This window comes from Ascaphus truei, chromosome 2 (genome assembly GCF_040206685.1).
Source record: "Ascaphus truei isolate aAscTru1 chromosome 2, aAscTru1.hap1, whole genome shotgun sequence".
Taxonomy (NCBI): domain Eukaryota; kingdom Metazoa; phylum Chordata; class Amphibia; order Anura; family Ascaphidae; genus Ascaphus; species Ascaphus truei.
In genome coordinates, this window is record NC_134484.1 from 115,626,137 (window position 1) to 115,653,203 (window position 27,067).

Below are 27,067 nucleotides of genomic sequence, written 5' to 3' on the forward strand. Positions count from 1 at the left end.
ATTAATGTAACTATGTATTTGTCATCATAACTTTATGCTCAGGACATACTTGAAAACGAGATGTAACTTTCAATGTATTATTTCCTGGTAAAACATTTTATAAATAATAGTAATATGAAAATGCTACAAGTGAGAAAGAAGAGTGAAAACGGATATTGAGCTGATCAGCTTTGGTATACAAATACATATTAGTCATCAAAAACACTACAGATTTAAATTCCTAGTGTGTTAGTTTCTTGCTAGCCATATGCTGCTTTGACGCCATCCAGGACCAGTATCCATATTTGCCGAAGTTAGACTGCTGCTATTTACTGTCATAAATTTGGGAATGTACTTTTATCTTCATACATTTTATTATATACTTACCTCGGTGCGCCATTTCTTTTTCTCCAATTTCCTAGTTTCAGGCGGTGCCTATCCAGTGTTAAAATAGAAACTTTGCATTTTAACTGTATAATCAATTTGCTGTCACAAATATGGTGAAGATTAGAGTATTATTTATTAAACAAGGTTTTACAATTATTGCAGAAGTGCCACTTCTCCAAATTCAATGAATAATTTAGAGCTTCAGAACTTCTAGGTATAGTAGATTAGTTACTTTTGGCTGTGACTGGCTGGACTGGGCCCTTCCATTACAATTACTAAAATGATACAATGCACTTTTTGTGTCTTTTCAAAGCTCATATTTTTTCATTAGAGTGTATTTTGTTCTTCCTTTGTTTAATTGGGCTTTGATGTTTACTATTTCTACAAGCATCCAACAATTGTCCTGAAGCATGTTCATTAATCATTTTTTTTTGTGAAAATGCATTTGGTTTTCATTTTCACATTTAGAAAATCCTCCTTTAAGATCAACTAACTTATTGTGCTACTTTTCTAAAGGCACTCACTCATATAATTCTTTCAAGTCTTTTGCCTTTTTTCTAAGGCTGTAAATAAAATGTCTTATTAGGTAATTGATAACATGCAAATGGTTACAAATCAATTATTTTTTTATAGCCTTATAAAGTGTTTTATTCCATTGTTTATTTTTTGCTTTGCATGTTCTGATTGATTTTAAATATGTTATGACTGCATGCATTTTATATCATTCATTCCATGTGAGATGTGGATAAACTCTTGAATGTTTTTTGTGTTAATCCAACATCATATGTTTGAAAGTTTTAGTTGCTTTTTAGTAAAAAAAGAAAGAATTGCCGGCGCCAAATCAGTCCTTTAAATAATAATAAATCCGAATAAAGACCAAACCGTCTCTTGCAAAGTCCCAAAAGTGTCCTTGAGCAAACAGGCAGTGAAGCGGTCAACGAACGGCTCACACCAAATGATAGTGCAATATGTAAAAAAAGAGAAGAAAACAAACAGATAATGGAGCAGTACGCTAAAAAAGTTGACATTAAAACATTAAAAACTCACACATGACAAACATAACACACAATGACAGACAGACACTAGCAAGACTAAAATCCTAACAAAAAGCGATTTATTAACATTGAAATACTGGGTTCCGGAGGATACAGCACTTAGGTCCAGAGGGGTAAAATTGAAACCCTACTTACAGGACAGTGGATGGTAAAAGCAGTAAAGCTGAAGATCGCTCAGGTGCTCCTCTCTGATCTTCAGCTTTACTGCTTTTACCAACCACTGTCCTGTAAGTAGGGTTTCAATTTTACCCCTCTGGACCTAAGTGCTGTATCCTCCGGAACCCAGTATTTCAATGTTAATAAATAGCTTTTTGTTAGGATTTTAGTCTTGCTAGTGTCTGTCTGTCATTGTGTGTTATGTTTGTCATGTGTGAGTTTTTAATGTTTTAATGTCAACTTTTTTGGCGTACTGCACCATTATCTGTTTGTTTTCTTCTCTTTTTTACATATTGCACTATCATTTGGTGTGAGCCGTTCGTTGACCCCTTCACTGCCTGTTTGCTCAAGGACACTTTTGGGACTTTGCAAGAGACGGTTTGGTCTTTATTCGGATTTATTATTATTTAAAGGACTGATTTGGCGCCGGCAATTCTTTCTTTTTTCTGTGGTTCATTTTCTGACTGTACAGTCAGTATTTGCCAGGCTGCCTGCAATATTTATTTCAAGTATTGTCCTTATTTATATTTTTTAGCGCTGTTTTGCACCGTCTTTTTTCGTTAAGTTGCTTTTTAGTGCAACTTTGGCACATATAGCATACATTTCACAAAGTATGTTCAGGGAGCAAAAGTCATCGGTAATATATGGAAAAAAGAAAACACAAAATAGTATAATCCTGTATAAAACAAACAAAGTCTGAAAAAGCACTACTACCACTCAATAATAGTATCCACAATATAAACCTGTAAATTACTAGGCGGTGCACCCTGGAGTAAAGTAGACACTATAAACTAACAAAGATGGGCAGGTCCCAAAAGGCAAGATCTACAGAAATTCCATACTGTGCACTCTAAAAGTGGATACAAAATAGTTATTTTTTTAAATAAACAATGGACGAGGAAACAACTAACAAACAAGAATAAAAACACTGAAAACATTTAATGGACTGACTCTAATATATGATGGTACAGACAGAAAATGAAGATAAGTCAGAATTATATAAATAACATATAGATACATATCTAATGTATGCCCATAGTGGGGGTGATCTAACTACCATCAAACAGACCGCAGGGTTATACCAAGTAACATGGCACTCCCACCTGGCTACAAGCACAGCTGGTAATGCAGATAATGAACAGCAATAATTCAAACATGAAAAAAATGTGATAAGCAAGTAGCTACATTATATCCAGAGCAGACAACCATATAGTTAGACAATGCTGAATAAATAAAGGGTATGCAAGAGACAAGAAATGATGTTCCTAACTTGCAATGGAAAGTCACCTCTCCATTCATAAAGTAAATGCACTGAGATCCCAAATGGCAGTACAATGTTGTAACTGTAGGTAAGTGGTGAATCAGTAAATCACATTACCCTATATAGGAATACAGAAGTGGTAAATAGAAGATATGCAAGGGACATACAATGATGTTTCTAACTTGCAACAAAATAACACTTCTATTTCCTTGAACAGGCTCACTGAAGTATCATGGGCTTAATCCAGAATCCCGGTATTAATGTGTTGGGTAAGACCTGGTCTACCGTGACACGGACGAAACCTCCTTATATACTTCCATAAATCATGAACAAGGATGTAGGGCTGCGAGGAAAATTCTGGAACAAGACAGCAGTATTCCGGGAAAACGGACAGTGTTCCTATTAAATAGTATCCAATTTATTTTGGATTCTGGTTCAATGGAGAATATTTCTTGCAATGCTGAGGCACAGCGATGGGGACAAAGTTCGCACCAAGCTACGCGAATATCTTTATAGGAGTCTGGGAAACCGATTAAGATTGGTCCCAGAACCCATTTGGTGCAAACCTGGTCCTATGGAAGAGGTTCATAGATGATATCTTCTTTATTTTGAAGGGGGATGTGAGTACACAGGAATCATTTTTAAATTATCTTAATAATAACCCTTTGAACAATGAAATTTACATGGCGAGACAAAGCTGTTCTAATAAATAAGAACCAAAGCATCACGAAACTGAAAATCCCGAATTAGTACTACACAGCTGAAGCAGAACCGATGCAATAAAAAATATCTGTGCTGAATCATATAATGAGATGAGGGATGCAGAACAGGTACAAAATGAGTGCAAATGAGTACAAGTAAATCTGGTTACAGTCTACCCTCCACAGTCCAGTAAATGAATAAACTATGTCCAGCAATAAATCCAATGATAATGAGCAGTGTTCGACAAACCTATACATTTGCTCGCCCTGGGTGAGTGGATTTAACCCCCGGGCGAGTAAATATTGGCCCAAGCAGCACACGTTTGGTACTAGGTGGCGAGTAGATTTTTTTGTGTGGCGAGTAGATTTTTTGGTGATTTGTCAACCCCTGATAATGAGGGTTGTAGAATAAACACTGCAGTGGGGAGGAAGGAGAGGGAGGGTGAACTGGTATAAAATTGAGACACAGTCTAGTGTGAACTCAGGACAACCCAATCACTACCCCCTCCACAATCACTGGTAACCCCTGCTTCACCAGAGAGGGAGCACAAAAGCTTCTCAGACATGTGGGTGAACCACTGTGTGCTTGTGTAGAAATGCAGCTGAATACTCACTGCACTGTACTGTTGACCTACAATCCTTGGCTCCATGGGCGTGCTGTCTCCGGAAAGTTGATTTGAAGATAGAAAACCTGAATGACAGGAGAGAGGAGAACACAGCTCCAAGCGCAGACAAACAGGGGATCCCAACTGATGTGCTGATAAAACAGGTGAGTGTTTATTTGCAGAAAGGAATCACACGCAACATCATGGTCGCTAAAAAGATATTTCTCTTATGCGTTTCACGCTCTAGGCCTTTAAACAAAAAGTTTGAGGAGATTTTAAACTAGGATGGAGGGGGAGGGGAATGAAACAGATAATGAACTAAATGGAATAGAGGAGGATACAAGGTGGTATGGAGGTAGAATGGGGGCAAGTGCAAGTTTGACAAGCAGTGAGACACCCATAGTAAATACAGTTAATACTAGAAAACTTCTAAAGACTAAACCGAGTGGGAGCAGAAAGGAAGGAGCAGATAAGATAATAGTACAGGCTGAAAAAAACCTTAAATGTATGCTTGCTAATGCAAGAAGCCTGACAGATAAAATGGGGGAGCTTGAATTAATAGCTGCAAGGGAGCAGTATGATATCATAGGCATTACTGAAACATGGTGGGATGAAACTCATGACTGGACAGTTAATTTAGAGGGTTATTCTCTTTTTAAGATGGATCGAACAAATAGAAGGGGAGGTGGAGTATGTTTATATGTTAACCCGGATCTAAAACCTAATATAAAGGATGATGTCTATGAAGGGAATGATGAAAATGTAGAGACTTTGTGGATAGAAATTAGCAGTGGAAATAAAAGTATAAAGAAAATGTTTGTGGGAATATGCTATAAACCACCAAATATCTGTGAGATTGAGGAAGCTAAAATATTTTGCAAATGAAGAAGGCATCAAAACTGGGTCATGTTTGCATAATGGGGGATTTTAATTACAGTGATCATGGGTGTGGTTCAGGAGGCACTTCAGTAAGGAGGAATGGGTGGAACAGATACTCACAGAAGTGATACAACTGCCTCCAGTCTGTCAGCATTAGATGGAGCAAGTCATTGTTCAAGACAGTGATGACAGCGATGGTGATAGTGGTTGTAGTGGTGAGGGAATCTGTGGTTGTCTATTGTGTCCTACATGGTGAAGCTGTGCAAAGGGGCAGGAGTGGGTGCTGCTTGGGGGTGACTGCACTGCAACAACATATGCAGAGAACCCACTGTTGTGCATACAGTATTTGCTGTTGCTGATCATCTACACTATTGTGTTTTCTTCTATTCCATGTTAGCATATTATGTTGTTTAAGTTTTTAGGGAAATATGCCTTTCATTAGGCAGATATTTTTGTTGCACACATTTCTTTTACATAATTTATGCGTAGTTCAAGGCAGTATAAGCTTTGCCTTTTTTGTTTTTATTAACTGTCATATCCCAAATTGCCAATGTAATTCTACAACTGCATGTGTGCGAAACAGCACACATTTTATTTTTTTGGCTCATGTTGGGTTTTTTTTATGCTAACAATAAGTGACAGTTTTACAATATGTACTTTGTAATTTAATAAACAAATGTTGCAGACACGGTTTCCATGTTAATACTGGCACATGTGCGAAACAGCACTGATTTCTTAATTTTCCCTCCTGTTTCAAGACCCACTTTGTGGTACTATCATTGCCAAGGGTTAACTTTTACACCCTGACAACAATGGACATACAGAATGCTCTATTAGTATCCTCCAGCAGTAGTTTTGCTTGTTTTTTTAACAAGTAAAGTGACTCAAACTTTAGATTTTGTTTTTCAAAAATTAAGTATATTTAGCAATTATATGGTTTAGCAATTATGGTTAGCATTTTATCATTTATATTGTGTTCAGTTAATGTAAATACTTTACACTAAGCTTGCGTGTACTGATTGATCTGTGTGGTTGATTGAAGTGCTGTTGGTTAAAGTGTGTGCAGTTAGAACCAGAAGGAAAGGGAAGTACTGGGTATACTAGCAGGGGTGGCTGTTTTTGGGGAGTGTGCCGTGGGTTAAACTATTTTTAAAGTGTGCTGTTATTTGAAGCCTGCAACTTTTTTTCCCCTTTCTCCTGCCTGGGGCAGAGTGGGTGTGGTTGGTTAATTGGCTGGCCTAACACACCTGCAGTGGGTGGGGTTAGTTAATTGATAACCTAACACACCTGGTGGGTGTCCCTATTTAAACAGAGGCATCTAACGAATCCTGAGCTTGCGTGTACTGATTGATCTGTGTAGTTGATTGAAGTGCTGTTGGTTAAAGTGTGTGCAGTTAGAACCAGAAGCAGTTAAACAAGGTATAGTTTATTGAAGTACAGTTTACTGTTAGTACTTCTAAACTTCATAGTTGCTAGAATGAGCAGGATTGAAAATGCCACTCAATGCACATCTTGCCACATGTATGTGCACTTGGAGCAGCTGTTCCAAGGAGCATACCGCTGTGAGAGGTGTGAGCAGGTGGTCTCTTTAGAATCAGAGATTACTGATCTGAAGAGGCAACTTGCAATATTGAGGGACATTGGCAATCTTGAAAGGGAATTAGAGCTCACTGAGCAGGCCCTTGCTTCGACTAGTGGTGCAGATGGTGGTGCTTTTAGTGAGGAGCAGGTAGGTAGCTTAGTTGCTGTTAGTGAGGAGCAGGTAGCTAGCTGGGTGACAGTTAGAAGGGGAAGCAGGGGCAATAGGGAGAGGCAGGTCGTTTCTGAGCTGACACATCCCAATAGATTTGCCATGTTGAGTGAAGATATTGGGAATGTTGGGGCAGAAATGGCAAGGCTGGGGGAGACTAATTCCTCTAGCAGCCAGGGGAATAGTTCCTCCAGCACAGTGGGGACTCAGGATGCTCAGATGCAAAGAAAGATTGTGGTGGTAGAGGACTCCATTATTAGGAAGGTAGATAGGGCAATCTGTTGCCGGGACCGCATGAACCGAACAGTTTGTTGTCTCCCGGGTGCTCGGGTTCGGCACATTGCGGATCGGGTAGACAGATTGTTGGGGGGGGCTGGGATTGACCCGGCGGTCTTGGTACATGTTGGCACCAATGACAAAGTTAGAGAAAGATGGAGGGTCCTAAAAAATGATTACAGGGATCTAGGCCAAAAGCTTAAGGCAAGGACCTCCAAGGTAGTATTTTCTGAAATACTACCAGTGCCATGCGCTACCACAGGGAGACAGTCAGAGATCAGGGAGGTTAATGCATGGCTAAGAAAGTGGTGTAGGAAGGAGGGGTTTGGGTTTTTAGAGCACTGGGACTCCTTTTCTGAGAGGTGCCATCTATATTCTAGGGACGGATTGCACCTCAATGAAGAGGGATCTTCTGTGCTAGGGGGGAGAATGCTAAAAAGGTTGGAGGAGATTTTAAACTAGGGTGGAGGGGGAGGGGAATGAAACAGATAATGAACTAAATGGAATAGATGAGGATACAAGGTGGTATGGAGGTAGAATGGGGGCAAGTGCAAGTTTGACAAGCAGTGAGATACCCATAATAAATAGAGATAATACTAGAAAACTTCTAAAGACTAAACCAAGTGGGAGCAGAAAGGAAGGAGCAGATAAGATAATAGTACAGGCTGAAAAAAACCTGAAATGCATGCTTGCTAATGCAAGAAGCCTGACAGATAAAATGGGGGAGCTTGAATTAATAGCTACAAGGGAGCAGTATGATATCATAGGCATTACTGAAACATGGTGGGATGAAACTCATGACTGGACAGTTAATTTAGAGGGGTATTCTCTTTTTCGGAAGGATCGAACAAATAGAAGGGGAGGTGGAGTATGTCTATATGTTAAACCAGATCTAAAACCTATTATAAGGGATGATGTCTATGAAGGGAATGATGAAAATGTAGAGACCTTGTGGATAGCAATTAGCAGTGGAGGTAAAAGTATAAAGAAAATGTTTGTGGGAATATGCTATAAACCACCAAATATCTGTGAGATTGAGGAAGCTAAAATACATTTGCAAATGGAGAAGGCATCAAAACTGGGTCATGTTTGCATAATGGGGGATTTTAATTATCCAGACATAGACTGGGGCAATGAGATTAGCGTTACAACAAAAGGAAACAGGTTTTTGGGGGTGCTTAAAGATAATTATATGACCCAAATTATTGAGGAACCAACCAGGAGAGGGGCAGTTCTGGATTTGGTCATATCAAACAATGTAGAAGTAATAACAAATATTCAAGTCCTGGAACATTTGGGTAACAGTGATCATAACATGGTCTCATTTGAAATAAATTATCAAAAAACAGATTACTTGGGTTCAACAAAGACCTAAAACTTTAGAAAGGCAGATTTTAATAAACTAAGGTCTAATCTAGTAGTAATACAATGGGATGATGTTTTTGCAGGGAAAAATGTAGAAGATAAATGGCCAGTCTTTAAAACATTGTTAGAAAGCACACTCGTCAGTGTATACCATGGGGTAATAAGTATAAAAGAAATAAGTCAAAACCAATGTGGCTAAATAAACAGGCAGGGGAGGAAATGGACAAGAAGAGGAAGGCGTTTAGATTCTTTAAGCCAGAATTGACAGAGACATCATATCAGAATTATAAGGAATGTAACAAAAATTGCAAAAGGGCAATCAAATGAGCAAAAATGGATAATGAAAAAAGGATTGCAATAGAAAGTAAGGTCAACCCTAAAAAGTTCTTTAAGTACCTTAATAACAAAAAAATGAGAAAAGAAAATATAGGACCCTTTCAGTGTGATGGGTAGGCAGATCATTGGAGATAAGGAAAAAGCAGAGGTATTAAACAAATTCTTTGCCTCTGTGTTTACTAGGGAAGAATCAGGTTCAATAGTAGTGCCACAGGAGGAAGCCACAACCTCCATATTAATGACCAATTGGTTAACTGAGGAAGAAGTTCATAAGCGACTTGAAAAAATTAAAGTAAATAAGGCACCTGGACCCGATGGCATACATCCAAGAGTTCTCAAGGAGTTAAGCTCAGTAATAGCAAAACCATTATATTTAATATTCAAGGACTCCATTTCCACAGGCTCAGTACCACAAGATTGGTGTAAAGCAGATGTGGTGCCTATATTTAAAAAGGGAGCTAGATCACACCCAGGGAATTACAGACCTGTAAGCCTGACTTCAATAGTAGGGAAACTACTTGAAGGTTTAATACGGGATAATATTCAGGAATACCTACTGTAATGGAAAACAAAATTATTAGTAATAGTCAGCATGGATTTATGAAGGATAGATCTTGCCAAACTAAACTTATTTGTTTCTTTGAGGAGGTAAGTAGGAATTTAGACCAGGGTAATGCAGTTTATGTGGTCTACTTAGATTTTGCAAATGCTTTTCATACGGTTTCACACAAGAGGTTGGTGTACAAAATAAAGAAAATTGGACTCAGTAATAATATACGCACCTGGATTGAAAACTGGTTAAAGGACAGACAACAGAGGGTTGTCATAAATGGAACTTTTTCAGGTTGGGCTAAAGTCGTGAGTGGAGTACCTCAAGGATCGGTACTGGGACCCCTGCTTTTTAACTTGTTTATTAATGACCTTGAGGTTGGGATCGAGAGCAAAGTCTCCATCTTTGCTGATGATACTAAATTGTGTAAGGTAATAGAATCAGAGCAGGATGAAATTTCTCTTCAGAAGGACTTGGAGAGACTGGAAACGTGGGCAGGTAAATGGCAAATGAGGTTTAATACAGATAAATGTAAGGTTATGCATTTGGGATGCAAGAATAAAAAGGCGACTTACAAATTAAATGGAGATATATTGGGAGAATCCTTGATGGAGAAGGATTTAGGAGTGCTTGTAGACAGCAGGCTTAGCAATTGTGCCCAATGTCATGCAGTAGCTGCAAAGGCAAACAAGATCTTATCTTGCATCAAACGGGCAATGGATGGAAGGGAAGTAGACATAATTATGCCCCTTTACAAAGCATTAGTAAGACCACACCTTGAATATGGAGTACAATTTTGGGCACCAATCCTAAGAAAAGACATTATGGAACTAGAGAGAGTGCAGAGAAGAGCCACCAAATTAATAAAGGGGATGGACATTCTAACTTATGAGGAGAGGCTAGCTATATTGGATTTATTTACATTAGAAAAGAGGCGTCTAAGAGGGGATATGATAACTATATACAAATATATTCAGGGACAATACAAGGAGCTTTCAAAAGGACTATTCATCCCACAGGCAGTACAAAGGACTCGGGGCCATCCCTTAAGGTTGGAGGAAAGGAAATTTCACCAGCAACAAAGGAAAGGGTTCTTTACAGTAAGGGCAGTTAAAATGTGGACTTCATTACCCATGGAGACTTAGATGGCAGATACAATAGATTTGTTCAAAAAAAGGTTGGACATCTTTTTAGATGGGAAAGGTATACAGGGATATACCAAATAAGTATACATGGGAAGGATGTTGATCCAGGGATTCATCCGATTGCCAATTCTTGGAGTCAGGAAGGAATTAATTTTTCCCCTTAATGGGGTTTTTTGTTTGCCTTCCTCTGGATCAATAAGTAAGTATAGATATAGAATAAAGTATCTGTTGTCTGAATTTACCATAGGTTGAACTTGATGGACGTACATCTTTTTTCAACCTCATCTACTATGTAACTATGTAACTATGTAACTAAAGAACGTGTGATATTGTAATTTAGCTGGAATTCATTGCATACTATATGCTTGATTATGCTGTAAAATCAATGTCTCTCTCTCTCTCTTTCGCTGTCATATCTATGACAAACCCTAGTACATACTGGAATGAAGTGGTGTTTTATTTTAGGTTAAACTGTACATTGCTTACTTACAGTGTGTGTAAAATAAAGATCTCTTAAGTCAATCGATACACTACAACTAAAAGACACATTGTGGTAAACAAAATACTGTACCGCTTAGTCAAAAACATTTTTTTTAAATGGCTACTATGCCCATTTGCCCACTGAGATACAAGGGCTGTACTGTATGTAACTTTGCACATGTATCCCACTTTACCACGCAAACATTAGTATAAATTCAAAATTATGCACATTTGATAAACTAGAATACATTGCGCCTAGGTACCTTTAATACTTAAAGAAACAATATTAAATTAAAAGATAAATGAGGACTGACTTTCTGGTACACACATTTTAAATGTATATTTCTTATTGAGTACAATTTGAAAATATTTTTTATTCAAATGAATTATAAATCAGAGAATAAGCCTTTTTTTTAATATTGGCTATTAATTCACTATGAATTGTAGATGTGTTCTGAAGCTTCAGCTTGGAAAAATAATTATTGTGCTATTTAACTCAAAATTCAAATTGAACAATTAAATCTGTGGGTATTCAGAATTTGAGCCAGCAAATATGCCCATCCTTAGTACACATTTAGACCTTTCTTGGTTGCCTATTGGTTGCTATGAGGGATTATTTTGGATAAAGGGTTCATTGCGTGAGCTCACTCAGGTTCTACCCCTCTGTCTAGCTTACAGTACCTTGGGATCTGTAATGTCAGCTTAAGGGTAAAAATAGCCACACTCTTGTTCCAGAAGCAAGTTCTTCTTGCATCATGCAATTCCTATACACGGGTTATGTCTCATTTCCTGTCACTATTTGTTATTTTACAGTTTAGTAACATGCCCTGTTCATTAGCAAGTGAACATACATGTTTAATCGGCCAATATACTGTAGAAGATTTTTGTTGCGTTACTGTCTTCATGTGAGATGTTTCCACTTCATCCTTTGCAATGGGTAACAAGTACCTGCGTTGAATGATTCCCTAAAGCTTGTATTTGACACGTGTTTTGTGTCATATCATTCCTGTCTCTATATGTGAATGTGTTTCTGGACAGTGTTCAATAAACACACTTTGTTTCATAAAAGTTCCTGGCACCATTTCTATTTCACACTTTCATCCATGCCCGGCCAGCACCCATTTATTTGGTCTCAGAGACTGAGCATGCATTATATGGACTAGTCAGATGGGATAACCTTTGGAGCTGAGGAAAGGGGTTACAAACAATGCTTATTTGTATATTTATTAATAAATCAAATCTTTATTTCAAATAAATGGAATGTTAGTGATTAGATGCTAGATGTATTGCATCATGCCAATGAGGTGTAAATTACAGTAGCCCTCTTTAAAAAAAAATTATAAATGGGCAGCCATTGGGAGTAAATTTCAAAATCTCATTGCAGAAAAATCTGGGAATAACTGGTGCAAAAATACAACACTCGATTTATGAAGGCAAAATATCCCATAAATCCCAATGGGAACACTTGTCCTTAATAAAGGTGTAGAAAAATGAACCCCTCCCCTCCCACACACACACCCCAATGTTTTTTCGCATATGTGAAGCATAATTGAAGATTAATATTAAACATCAGAGAATTTTTTTTAAAAAAAGCAGTTTACATAGTTTTAATAATTTTTATTTTACTCATATGCCATCTTTGGGTGAGTGAGTCTAAGCATGGTTCATTTCAATAGACATTTGTTTCTACAGAACTTTTCAATTAAAGGACAATTCATTATTACTTGTTCACAATGGAAATCCATTGTAATTTATAGTCATATTGTCACATGTACAGTAGTTTAGTGAATTTTTTTTTAAATGACCAGGTAAATTCTAATCAGTGAAGATTATTGTTTAAAATGTTCAAGGTGAAACCCCCCAAATTTTCTGATTAGAATTTCACCATTAATAATGGTAATTTTGTTCACTAGAACATACGTTCAAAAACATTGCATTTATATAACATTATATATTATACAATTATACCATACTTACAAATATACTTACATATTTAACTCCTGTCCAAGTTCGAATACTTAAAGTAACTATACTTCAAACAGTAGAAAATATTTCACTAGCTGAATCTTTTCCTTTTTTCCCTTCAACCTGGTCAATGTCAATAACATGAACAGTTCCTGATTTCAGGATTAAGTCATCAGTATCATCCTGGATTCTGTTATCATCAACTTCTATGTATTTCCCTTTCGCCCTTTGGGAAGCCTTTTTAAGTGCTTCTTTAAAATGTTCCTTGAGCTCGATGTCAGGGCAATAGATATAATTGTAAGTAGTACTGGCACAAACTGCTCCGATAATTGGTCCAACCCAGTAAATCTAAAGGAGAAACAAAATAGAAAAGTTGAAAGGCAGCATTTTATGTTTAATAATTATTTATAAAATATTAACCAACAAAACAAAAAAAAATATATAGTAGCAGAACTATGCATCTTTTTACAAAAGTCTTCAAGCTTCAAAACTAGGACACAATCAGTGCAATAAACAGCACCAAATGTATAAAGATAAGGAATTGAAGGGTTCGTTAGCAAAGTCTCCCAGCTGCAAAACATCTCTACATTTACTGTATTAAGAAAAAACATTTCCATAGAATTGGAACAGTTTATCTGGTACAGTATATTTTCACCAGTTTTTGGCTGATTTTTTAGCCTGGAGAGTTTAATAAATAACTCCATTGAATTCTTTTGAAAAGTCTGGTGCAATTCTTTTGCATCGGTTTTACCCCAGATTTGCTCACAGGAGACTTGAGACTTTAATTTAAAAAAAATACTAATCATAGTAAGAACATTGTGGTACATTTGCCAAGGACAAACAAACTACTCAATTTTACCAGGGAATATATTCTCATTGAAACAATTTATATTTTCTTATTTCATACATATATGTAACATTTTTGAACACCAGTTTAGCAGCCATAAAACTTTGATAAATAAACCCCATTGACTTCAATCTATACAAATAAACCACTTTTGACAAAAGTTACTAATGGACAGTAAAGCAAAAGGGGGTCATTTATCAAAGTTACAGAGTAACAATTAACAGATTATCAGAAGTTTGACCTGTATGGATACATTAGCTTTATGGCAGGGCTCTCCAACAGGTACCCTTGATGTGGCCCTTTGTCTCTGCTCCTGCTACAACACTTTGAGTGACCCATGATGTAGCCTTTGGTAGCTATTTGGTCTGGATCTCCAGGGGCCCAATGTCACAGTGGCCACATCGTGAGATTTAAGACCTTGACTACCGGAGAGTCCAAAGCACCTGAGGGTTCATGGCACCAGTGTTTGTTAGACAACAGTCTAACACAGCAGTGTACAAACTGGGTGGGGCGATATTAACTGCAGGGGGTACAGGGTTTACAGAGGCCACCCGCGCTTCCCAAAGGCACTTAAATTAAGTGCCAGCATGTAGTAAACTTTACTTACCGTGATTCAGCCGGCATGTGGAGATGGCAACGCAGCATCAAATGACGCAGTGAGGTCATGTAACTGTAGCCATGCTGTAAAATGACTAACAGTCATCTCTCCTGCTGACAGTAAGGCCTGGTAAGTTATGGGCATGCCAGCAGTAATCATGGAGGTTTGCCCTCATACCCTGGTGAGGTGCCCTATGTATGGATGGGAGTGGTCACATGCTCTGAATCCATGGTTAGTGATGTCAGAGTTGTGCCAGCCCCCAGAGGATACATAAGGCACAGCACTGTTCAAAAGTTAGGTCTGTGTGTATTGGAGGTGTTGGATGAAAGGTAAAGAAGCAAGTCTGTGCTGAGGCTTGAAAGGACAGTTCATGACCCTGTGACCAGGGAGCTGGCACAGAGGATATCTTCCTAAAGGGGAGATAGGGAATCCACCAATTAAGGGAAGACATACCTTTCAAAGGGAAGTGCGGTGAACATGGGAGGCTAAGAATACCCACTGTGAGGGGCAGCTGGCCCGCCGTACGTCAATAAAGATGCTCCTGTTAAAATATGCCCTCGTGTGTAAGTGTGGAGTGATTACACAGAGGGGTGCACCACAGAGGAGTTCCTCACAAGGATCATCCGCAAGCGGACGCTGGGATCCTGATGAGGTGGAGGCGCTGCACTGGATATAGATAGGACTCAAGTACACTACCTTAGCTGCCTGTCTGGGCAGGCAATCCCCTTACACCATCATGCTGGAGACTCGGGAGTCCTGTTGCCAACAGGTGCACCACCAGACACTACACTATAATGGGGACTGGTTAGACCACAGGGGCCAATGTGAGATTGGGTGGGTCAGGCTAGGCCAGAAAACCCGTTACATTTGGAGGCGCTGCTGAGAGAAGTAGACCTGTCAACAGGACAGGCTTTTACTAGGCACACTGGGAAACAGGGAGAGTGTCTGCTGCCACTTTGTGCTGCGTTGGGACGGACCTAGGAGTAGTCAGGGAGCTGATGGAGAATAGTCAGCTCGCAGGGACGACCTAGGGGCCTGAAAGGAGTTGGAGGTTTGGAGAGGGGCTATAGCTGTTCTAGTCACCTTGAGGCAGTGCTAGTTGGTAAGATGCCTGGAGGGATAGCCTGTTAACGAGGTCAGGAATTCTGGAAAGGGTCTGCGCTAGGCTAGCCAACAGTAGGTAGACGCCCAAGTACTGCATGGAAGCCCCAGAGTACTCTAGCCCATTCCAGACCACTTACCGAAGGGAGCACAGACTGGGAGGGAGGAGATACAGCAGACACAGACAGAGTGAGCCTAGCCTGAGGTAGTGCAAACACGAGTCCAGCCTACATTAGGTACACAAGGTGGTGCATCAGAGCAATCTTTATTGTATCGGTGTGGTGGCTGCCCTTCAGAGAGGAGCCCCATGTACAATACTACTAAGTACAGTAACGACGTGGCGACCGTTGGAATGGAGGATCCGCGCGGTGCGGATATTCCAAGATGGCGGACGGAGGCTGATGGGGAGAACGCACCTGGCGTGTGTGCGGGTGAAGAGCAAGCTACGGAAAAGACTTTCGCGAGCCTGCTGTGGAGTGGTGCTAAGGCAGTGGTCGCACCGTTTTGGTCCTGCCTAGGACCACAGGGTACTACCCTGGAGGACAGTGTTGAGGACATTGCTGTGACCTGTGGGGAACATAGTGAGAGTGACTGTCAGTCGGCATACAAACAGATGAACGCTACCTCAATCATTGAACAGACTGATAGTGCAACCCAAAATGGCGGCTCCCGCTTCCCTGGGAGACCGCGTGGACCAGTTGCAGAAAATTCTGCAAGGGAGTATGGCGCGAAAGCTAAGACCGCTCCCTCATGGACAGTGACTAACTCAGCCCCAGTGCTGAGCCAGCCAATTAATTTGTGGGATCCTCCCCTAATCTCAATTAAGGGGAGTGGCTTTCAATTAAGCTTCATGGGCGCGAATTCCGCGGAGCAAGGAGCTGGTGAAGCGGCGGTGCTTTTGCAAAAAGTAGTCCCTGTAAATAGTGCTACGCGGGGAAAAGGAAAGAATGTTGCAAGAAGTTGGCCGGGATTGGCGCCAATTCAGAAACCCCACCCTGTTGAGGGTAAGGGCGCGAAAGCTGTAGCCGCGCCCTCCAGGACTGTGAAAGGTGCGGCCTCAATTAAAGGACATCCTATCCAGTTGTGGGACCCGCCCATAATTGCTACTAGTGGGGGCGGGTTTCCAGCTGTGTCAGATGAGGGTGGAGCTGGTCAAGGTAGTGGCTGACAACTCAACCCCTGCTTGTCAGTCGCGTGGAGCCAGCTTACAGAACAGACCGTTGCTGCAAGTGACTCCTACAAAGAGAATGGCCTACCCACAAGAAGCAACGGGCATGGTATCCACCCAGCCATACTCGGTACCAGGAGGCTTGCTGGTAATTCATGTGGCGGGCACAGAGACTGTAGTGGGCCTCTGCCTACAATGCCGACTACCAGGCGGTACCGTGGGTACAGCGGCGCCCTGTCCGCAGTGTGGCACGCAGTATCTGTGGCCTATGCCCACTTTTGTGCCTATACAGGCTATGGAACCCGCGGAGAATACGGCTATGCTGACAGCCGAGCTCCCCGGTGCGCAGTGGCGGGAAGGCACGGATCCCGGAGAAAGGGGATCGGAGCGGGTCGTTCTGACGGAGAATGAGGAGAAAGGAGCGGTCGGTCAGCATACCGACCGGGAGACAAGAAGGCGGTCACCACGATCGGTGACCCCGAGCAAAGTACAGGTGGATTCCTCCGATGAGGATCCCAGAGAGTCGTCCGGGGACGTGATCCGGCCCATGGCAGTATCCTGTGAAGGAAACGGGAGGAAGGTACCACTTACCGGGAGTAGCAGTGAGAGGAGTCGGGTGTCGCCAGTGGAGCGGAAGGCCGAGAGGCGGAGCCCTTCCATTCTGGGGACCGGCGGGTCAGCGGCGACGGGCGATCCACGCCCACCCTGCGGAGCGGTAAGAGCAGCCATTGTGCTTACCAGCCACCGGTGACGGCAATTGCAGAGGAGAGGCCATGCCAGGCCCAGACGGTGCACGAGCAGGCGGCGGGACTTCCGGACGTCATCGTGGAAGAAGAGATCCCGCATGGGGATCCATTGCAAGATGGCGGTGTATCCGGTTCCGGTGATGACATCGCTTCCGGCGGAGGTAGCGGAGCGACCGGAAGGAGAACACCCACGCTTCGGCGATCGGGCAGCGGTTCCCGATCACCTGTGAAAACCAAGAGCTGGCAGGCGACGAGGAGAGCTGAGAAGGGTGAGGCCCAGCCAGCGGAACGTCCGCACAGTGATCCGGGTCAATCCTAAGGCAGAGAGCGGGTCGGAACCCCGCGGATGCCAATTGCCCGTCCTTACGCCCAACCCATGCCTTAGATAAAGCCCCTGTCCCAGTCACCTTTTCCCGTGGGTCCACGTCCAGTTTGGGGGTGTCGGAAGGGTCCCAGGGAACCGGTGAGGAACGAACTGGGGAGAGACTGGCCAGTTATGCATCTGATGGTGGGTCGAGGGGTGGAGGGCAGTTGGGGAAGGTATCTGAGTCCAGATGGGTACCTAGCGTGGCCATAGTAAAGTCAGAGGATAAACTAAAACAGGAGAGATGGTCTAAGCCTCACTCAACAGGGACTTCTGGGGTATCTTCTTGGGGGGATACTGAGGAGGGAGACTCTTTAGAGTGGGGGTCCGAGAAACTCAAGGAGACCCGGTGGTGGGCCCCCTTATTCGAGGGATATGTGGGGTGGATGGACCGTACTCGGTTCCTATTAGAGGAAGAGGACGTGGTGGATTACTGGTGGGCGACAGGGGAATTTACGCCTGCCCAGAGGAAGAGGGAAATGCAGTAACGATGGTTCCAGATATGCCAAAATAATATAGAAACTATGGGGCCCGAGATATTGTCTGATCCTGTGGACCCAGACGAGCCCTTGTCATGGGTGTTGCCAGGGAGGGCAGGGAACACTGAGTTGACTCAGAGCAGCCGGGCCAAGAGGGCTATTGCAGCCAAGTATAAATATTCCCATGGCCTGGAATATCCATATGTCCCAGAACCCCTCATGCAGGAGATTGAGGACAATAGGGACAGATGTTTACGGGAGACCATTGAGGAGTATATGGTCAATAAAGGGGGTAGCATTAAGGGCAGCAAGGCAGAGGAGAGAATAGATCACCTAATGAGGGTTTGGAGCATAGGCAGGAGTATCTACAAGCACAAGGTAGTGTACCGGCCTGAGAGGGGGTTGCCGCGTAGTTATAGTGTGACTGTCCTGGACATGGGGGGTCGGGAGGTTAAGAAACCTGACCCTCGGCACTATTATTAGGAGGTACAGGATAGCTGTTGCGCAAGTTCGTGGCTGCAGGTCAGGGTGCGCTTGGCGCAATGTGTTTTCCATGAAGCTGTAAAGTTAAAATAATTATGTGTGTGTTTTTCATTTTACAGTGCTTCCTGAAGAAAGGTATTTCAAATTTAGGTCCCAGCCGGGTCGGTGGGATTCACCAGGGGGAGAATGTAGCTATGCTGTAAAATGGCTAACAGTCATCTCTCCTGCTGACAGTAAGGCCTGGTAAGTTATGGGCATGCCAGCAGTAATCATGGAGGTTTGCCCTCATACCCTGGTGAGGTGCCCTATGTATGGATGGGAGTGGTCACATGCTCTGAATCCATGGTTAGTGATGTCAGAGTTATGCTAGCCACCAGAGGATACATAAGGCACAGCACTGTTCAAAAGTTAGGTCTGTGTGTATTGGAGGTGTTGGATGAAAGGTAAAGAAGCAAGTCTGTGCTGAGGCTTGAAAGGACAGTTCATGACCCTGTGATCAGGGAGCTGGCACAGAGGATATCTTCCTAAAGGAGAGATAGGGAATCCACCAATTAAGGGAAGACATACCTTTCAAAGGGAAGTGCGGTGAACATGGGAGGCTAAGAATACCCACTGTGAGGGGCAGCTGGCCCGCCGTACGTCAATAAAGATGCTCCTGTTAAAATATACCCTCGTGTGTAAGTGTGGAGTGATTACACAGAGGGGTGCACCACAGAGGAGTTCCTCACCAGGACCATCCACAAGCGGACGCTGGGATCCTGATGAGGTGGAGGCGCTGCACTGGATATAGGTAGGACTCAAGTACACTACCTCAGCTGCCTGTCTGGGTGGGCAATCCCCTTACACCATCATGCGGGAGACTCAGGGGTCCTGTTGCCAACAGGTGCACCACCAGACACTACACTGTAATGGGGACAGGTTAGACCACAGGGGCCAATGTGAGATTGGGTGGGTCAGGCTAGGCCAGAAAACCCGTTACATAACGTTGCGTTGCTATGGCAACGTGACGTCATTATGCCAGGAACCACGGTAAGGAGGTGGAGGAGGGAATGCGGAGATCAGGGGGGCGCAGGGGGAAAAGATTGCGGAGAGTCCTCCTCTTCTATTTCCCTGCACTACTGGAGCAGAGGATGCAATCTCCCCTGAGGTCAGTGCCAGACCCTATGATGTAGTGACTACATCTTGGGGCATCCAAAGGAATAAGCTTGTTTTCCTAGTGGTGATCACATTCTGCGCCATTATAAAGAAAAAAAATACTTTTCATTGCACAAAAGCCCTATTGGATACATTTGGCTAATAGGGCTCTTTTCAATTAGTCTAGTTGGTGATGGGAGTTGTTGCCCCAAGGTAGTTGGGTGCTGGTAGGGGTTAACCCCTGTTTACATTAGCAATTTACTAGCCACTAAGGTAGCTAGTGTATTTTTATATTTATAAAGTATTCTAGTTTTATTTCAGGTTATCATTGCTTGACAATGGGGCTGTCTAGGTCCCCTTAAAGATGAACTAGGTAGCCACAGTGACAATCAATGGCTTCATGGTGGAAATTATGTTTTTTGCAAAGTGGGGCTTTTTTAATATATGTCTTTTATGATTGTTTTTAATGGCCAAATGCACCATTAGCTCCATTTGGCTAACAAGGCTATTAAACATTAGTCTTCAAGGGATGCAGGTTTGTTTGGTGGAGCAGGTGGGGTGGGTGATGGGGATAGTTGCTCTGAGGTGAATGGTTAGTCCTTCTAGGTGCCTATAGGAGTTAACCCCTTAGTTAACTTAGCAGTTAGAAAAGCATTGCATGGCAATACTTTCTATTCACTAAGGTAGCAAAAGAGGGTAGGTAGTGTATTTAAAAAAATAATTATTATTAGCCACCGGGTTCTGTAACAATAGATATTACAGAAGCCTATGATAGAAATATTATTAAATGGATTGCAATGTGATAATTAATGCATTATTAATGGTCATGTTATTTCCCGCATCGTGATTGTGATCGTGATTGTGTATAAAATATCACACGCGGTAAATTACTACCGCAGTATTCCATCATAAAATTGCGGCAATAAGATGTACTGTAGGGTTATTTTTTGTTTTCTAGCAGGTGTGATATTAACCCAATTTTAGGAGTTTGATATATGTATGCCGTAGGAGGTAATTATATATCCACCAAAGCAGAAGTTTTTTTCAGATGAAAATCCCCATTGTAGTCAAGGGGGATATTTTGTCCGAAAACAGCCCAAACAGCTGCTTTGGTTGATGAAGCATTGCCCCTTTAAAGGAGGAGCCCATGCAATATCCTTATTTTTTTTAAATCAGTTCTGTAGTATTAGATAATATTTACTACTTTTGTTTTGGTTTTTTTAACTTCAACTCTTAATGCCATTTTAATGAGGTTTTTTACACTGAGCATACTTTCATTTCTATAACTGGCTTTAGCACACTTCCCCAGCAGTGCAACATCTTTGTAAGACTTTCCTGTTTGTGATCATTTGTTGCCAATATTCCCAGACGTTTAAGCTGCAAACTGTAACAATAAATAGTTACCATAGTAATATAAGGATACATTGTAACTGCTGAGTTACACTGACTGAAGGATTGATTGAAACGGAAAGTGAACCATGGGAAGCAGGATATTTGCTGATCGCTAGCGGGAGACTGGATCGATAGGCAGGGAATTCGTTTTCAATAAAGGTAATCAAATGCTGCATATATTAAAACAAAAAAATATTATTATTTTGGACTGCCTCTTTAAGATAAGACCCTTGAGAGCTCTGCAGCAGTATCCTTCCTGTATTGCATTGAACGCTAATAGTAAAAGTGCAAGAGAAAAAACGTTAAATTGTGATACAAAGCTTATGTAGTACCTGTGTAACTGACTTCTTTCTAGCCACCAGATACCCTAAATATTCATGCATGTGTTTGTGTGTTTATAGAATGTACTGTATGTATGTAGTCTGCCATTTCTTATTAAGTTTACTGTATATCCGCACAACAATGTCCATCAACTACCCAATTGTCCTACAGTACAAAACATTGCTATTTTATGCATACCAAAAGGAGGTTAAAGCTACGTTTTAGTATATTGCAAATAAAAGACACAAATGCTAATTAACCCAACCCAGTGGTGGATTTACTTTTTTGCCGTCTGTAGGCTCGGGGTCAGCCCTCAACACAACGTCACAGCGTCACATGATACTGCATTGTAATGGAAATGCGATGTCACAGCAGCATGTGACACCGCGTTGTCATGGCAACGTGGTGTCATATGACGTTGCGGCATTATCTAGCCATGCCGACGCAACACTACAGGAGGGGGAAAAGGTAAGACACACACACAAATTACTTCCCCCAAAAATGTACACACACACTCCCACCAAAAATTGATGCTCTAGGCCAGGTGTACGCAAACTGGGGGGAGCAAGATTTGCTAAGGGGGCGTGGTGGTTACAGAGACCCTGCGCCCATCACCAAGGCATTTAAATTAAATGCCAGGAGAGGCGTGAGGCCTCTGTAACGACCCTTATCTGCTGGCAGCCGGGTCTTCAGCGACGCATCGCCATGGCAACGCAGCGTCAAATGATGCAGTGGGATCATGTGACGCGTCACCATGACAACACGTGTCAAATTACGCTGCAGGGTCACATAACGTGACGTCACATTACCCGCTACGTCATTTGATGCCAGGTTCTAAGAGGGGGGCGGGCGCAAACCCTGGAGCTCTCAGGCAGGGAGACATACGCCAAAAAAATTGCGCATCCCTGGTCTAGGCTATAGCTTTCTCAGCCTTACGGTAAATCTCTCCATGACGCCATCAGAGGGCCTGTCTCAATTTTAAGGAAAACTGATAACTACTTTTTTAAAAAGATTACAATAAGATTATTCAGTATAACATTGTTTTACAATACAATAAAACAATTACCCAGTGGTTTTCCCATTTCCACATAATGATAGCAGGTCCAAGAGATCTTGCAGGATTCATGCTGGCTCCAGTGTAGTTTATCTATGGAAATGTATATAGGGTTTATATAAAATAATATATATATGATGATGAAGCATGTATGAAACATGTATTTCTGGGCTTTAGATAGTGCTCTAAACTACTTCTGTCATGAAAAAAATATAAATTAATAAGAAAACAAAAACATGTCTATATAGCTATATATTTGAAAATATATTTGAAAATATATTTGTGAAAACCTACTTACCAAAAATAAAAGTATAAAAATCATACATGAACAATGCATGGTACAGTATATCTATTTTGGCTAACTATCCTGTTAACATTACTTTTGGTCATAACCTTTCTTAGGGATTAAAGTATGATTAAAATGATAGATTCTATCCCTTGCTTACCCCCTTTGTGCCAGAAGTGCCTGCGTGTAATACAAAGCAAGGGGTTGAGTGTTAAATGACGTAGCCAGCACATCATGTGGTCTTGCACTCCAGGGGCCCTATGATGTAGTATAGTATGTTTTCAGTTATATAGCGCCATTAATGTACATAGCACTTCACAGCAGTAATACACGTGACAATCATATAAATAACAAATAATACAATGAACAGATCATGGGAATAAGTGCTTCCGACATAAAAATTAACATGTAGAAAGAGGAGTCCCTGCTCCAAAGAGCTTACAATCTAATTTAGTGTGCTTTTTTTATACAAATTTGACACCTCCAGGTATTTTAATATGTTTTTAAAATTGTTTGTAAATGTAGGGGTAGATCTCAGCTGTACCTAATGACTTAACGAGACGTTAACTTCACTTTAAGTGCTAATAGGGAACTTCAAAGCTCAGTAACGATGCGTTAAGTGCTGTTTTGAGCCATAACGCTCCTTTCTGTTACTATAACGGACATTAGTGCTAATGATATGCTAAAGAGGTGTTCCCTCTAGCAACACATCCGCAGAGCTTTGTTATAGTTAACGCAGGGATGTAATGGTACGTTAGGTGGGTTATAGCTAAAGGTTGCGTTACTCACATCTATTAAATTAAAATAATAAAGCACAAGTGTTTTGTATTTTTCAAAAAAAAAAAATTAAGTTGTTATATAAGAATGCTACTTACTGCAAACAAGTGTCCAATTATAATAGAAATTCCAATTGCTGTTGCTGGAGAACCTTTCATTTCCTTACGTTTTAGATCACAACTTGCAGAAATGGTAAAAACCAATTGAAATGTAATTAAAAGTTCTATTAAAAGTCCGTGACCTATAGAAAGTCTTTCATTTACCTGCAAATAAAAAATATATATAAATGAAAACATTGTGGAAGTAGCTCCGACTCCTTATTTTCTTTTCTTTTACAGGTTATCATTTTGATAGTGTATAATGTAACGAAAAACTTAAAAATTAAAAAAAAAAAAGTTGTTCCTGGTATATGTTAAATATGTATTGCATTCTTTATAGGATTGGTATAACATACCAATTAGAATACATTATTTTGGGTTATACAATTAATAATCTAACACTACAAATGGAATGTTAGACTGGTATACATAAATTAGCGCAATTATTGATTGTGTAGCATTTGCTAATTAAAATAAAGCTAATAATAATAATTTTAACATAATGTAAGATTTCCCTGTGTAGGGCTAAAACGGTTTCCTAATGTCAGTGAAACTATGTTGCATAATGTCTAACACATCATAATAAGAAGGAGAAGTTTACTAAACTATGGTTGGGATTCATCAAGCAAAGATTCAGTGTATAGCACCCTGATCTGACTTATCTGAGTAATAGTCATTCACGTAAATAGCAGTACCACAGGATCGGGATGGGATACCCTGAATCGCTTCATGAATCCTTTCCTGTATTCTATAACCATACCCCCAGATACTTTAGGGAATTTTAAAATTTAGCCTACCAGCTATTTATTACACGCATAACTTTTCTGTCTTGGTCCAACAAATATGCTTCTTATTTGAGAGATATTACGGGTTTGACTGCAATGAATTGTGCTATATCCCAACACATCATGCAAGAGAGAAAACCAGGAAGCTTGCGATATCTATATGTTAAAAAGATACTAAGCATGTTCCTTACATTTTATATTGATTTCCTGGCCACAAACACACCAGGGTCAAATTATCGTGTGTAATTGTGTTTAGCAACTTTCTTACTTACTGACACACAGGAAATGTCTTACACAACTATATTAAGAAAATATCAGTTTGAACTGTGTGACAAAATGTCAGACAATGTACTGTATGAAGAAATGTTAATTATCAAAAAATCTTTAAAGAAAAAACAGTTTGATATTTGAAATAATCTAGTGAGATCTGGTAGTCTAAAATCAGGGGTGAGCAAAATTTTTATGCCGAACCACCCATTTCATCCATGAAATGTCTCGCCCCCCCCCCCTGCCTGATGTAATCAAAATCACATGAAAAAAACATTTATTAAACTGTATACAATGTAAATACTAATGTCTAAATACTTATTTCAACAGCTCGCACTTGCAAAATTAAGCTGCGTCCATGCTGCCGCTGAGAGTGGTGAAATCACCAACTCTCCAAACATGAGCACAGGGTGTCCTACATAATTTTGCAAGCACGAGCCGGGTGGCATGGATCGGGGCTATTTCTGTGTGTGTTTGTGTGTGCGTGTGGCTGTGCGTGTGCGCATTGACTGCTGCTGAGCGTGCTTCAAAGTTGTATTTGTTTGTCTCCCCAAGCTTGGGAGAGCATACGCCCCCCAGTTTGTGCACCGCTGCATTCAATCACAACACAGACACAGCACACATACTCAATCACAACACACACACACCAAGACACAACACACACAATCACAACCAACACACATACTCAATCAATCACAACACACACACACACACAAACACAACACATACAATCACAACCAACACACACATACTGAATCACAACACACACACACAAACACAACATACACAATCACAACCAACACAGACACAACACACACCACAACACAGATACAATCACACACTCAATCACAACCACAACACACACCACACATTCATATCACCATACACTCATATCACAACACACATCACACACACTCAATCACAACCAACACAGACACACACAAAACACAATCACAACCAACACAGACAATATACACTCATATCACAACACACTCCCTCCCATTCCCCCGGTGAAAGTACTACTAGTGTACTGCATGCTCCGGTCCCCCATGCTGCTGAACACTGGAGCGAGTAAACAGACAGGAAGAGAAGGAGGGCTTGTGCCTGTGTGCAGAGAGAAGCCCCGCCCCCGCTGCAAGCACAGGGAGCAGAAGCACGGAGCTTGTCAGCTGCTTGGCTGCCCGTGCACTGCTCTGCCCGCCCCCTGGTTTCGCTGCACAGCCTGTGCCCCCCTAAATAATTTGGCGCCCCCCAGTTTGCGCACCGCTAGTCTAAATGAAGCATCCCTGCAATTACAGGTATACATGAGGCTCTGCTATTTTTATCTATTACCGAAATATGTGGTTAGCTTGAATGCATTAACATTAATAAATACAGGATATTGCAATTTATGCTTGTATATAGAAACTTACCTTAATATTTTTTATAACAAACCGATATAGCTTTAACTACTATTTATGGTCCTTCTTTTAATAATATTTGTCTAAAGGGCCAATCCTTCCTACTGTAGGAACAAACAGAACTAAATCCTGAGCCTCTGCTGCTGGGAACCTGGGGTATACCTGAGTTGATACTCGGTAGCGCCTCCACCTATAATGGGATTCTACTATGTGGAATGACCCCGTTACAGGACAATAAAGAATACACACGGGTAAAACATAACAGTTTACTGTACATATCAAAGAACCAGCAATAAAGGTGATACCCACTCACAGGCCTCGCAGGACCATATCCACACCCCAGTGGAGTTTACCCCAATGAACTATGGTGCTCCAGGCACCAGCCCATCCCAGTGTCCACAGAAGCAATCACCCTTCTAAGTGTGTGAGACAGCGCTGCCCCCCGCCCCCCAACTAGCCCGTGTATTGTTAGTGCACTTCGTTGGGTACCTGCCGGGTGTGTCCACACCCAGGCGCGCAGTGATGCTGATGGGATCCACGGATACAATGACGGTACCCGCGAAGCCTCTGCCTTTATGTGGGGTGGGTCCCGCATGGATTGTAACACTGTATGAAATTTTCTTTGTTGCAGGTGTCTGGGCCAGATCACCGGAGATCAGAATGCAGCCGCGTCCTGAATGTGTCCCTCACTCTGGTACTACACGGTAGTGTCCCTATCTATGGACCTGTCCATGTAGCAACCACAAGCTGAGGGGAGTGAGGATCTAGCTGGGGCCTAAAGGGGTCTCTGGCCTAGTGCATTGGGTCACTGACTCCCTGCACACACACACACCCTACCCTTCTGCTGTCCCAGCTATCACTGACTCACTCACTCACT

The 27,067-nt window shown here is 41.5% G+C and overlaps 1 protein-coding gene across 1 annotated transcript in view; it reads right to left on the reverse strand.

The window, feature by feature from the left end:
• Positions 1-12,860: 12,860 nt before the first annotated feature.
• The window catches only part of LOC142488560 (aquaporin-4-like), a 47,836-nt gene continuing 33,629 nt past the window's right edge, over positions 12,861-27,067 (reverse strand). The window contains exons 3-5 of the mRNA XM_075589034.1: positions 23,739-23,903; positions 22,590-22,670; positions 12,861-13,238 (exon numbers count right to left, since the gene is read on the reverse strand). Coding sequence (XP_075445149.1) covers positions 12,960-13,238; positions 22,590-22,670; positions 23,739-23,903 — 525 coding nt within the window. The 3' untranslated portion in view covers positions 12,861-12,959. The remainder of the gene's footprint in view (positions 13,239-22,589; positions 22,671-23,738; positions 23,904-27,067) is intronic.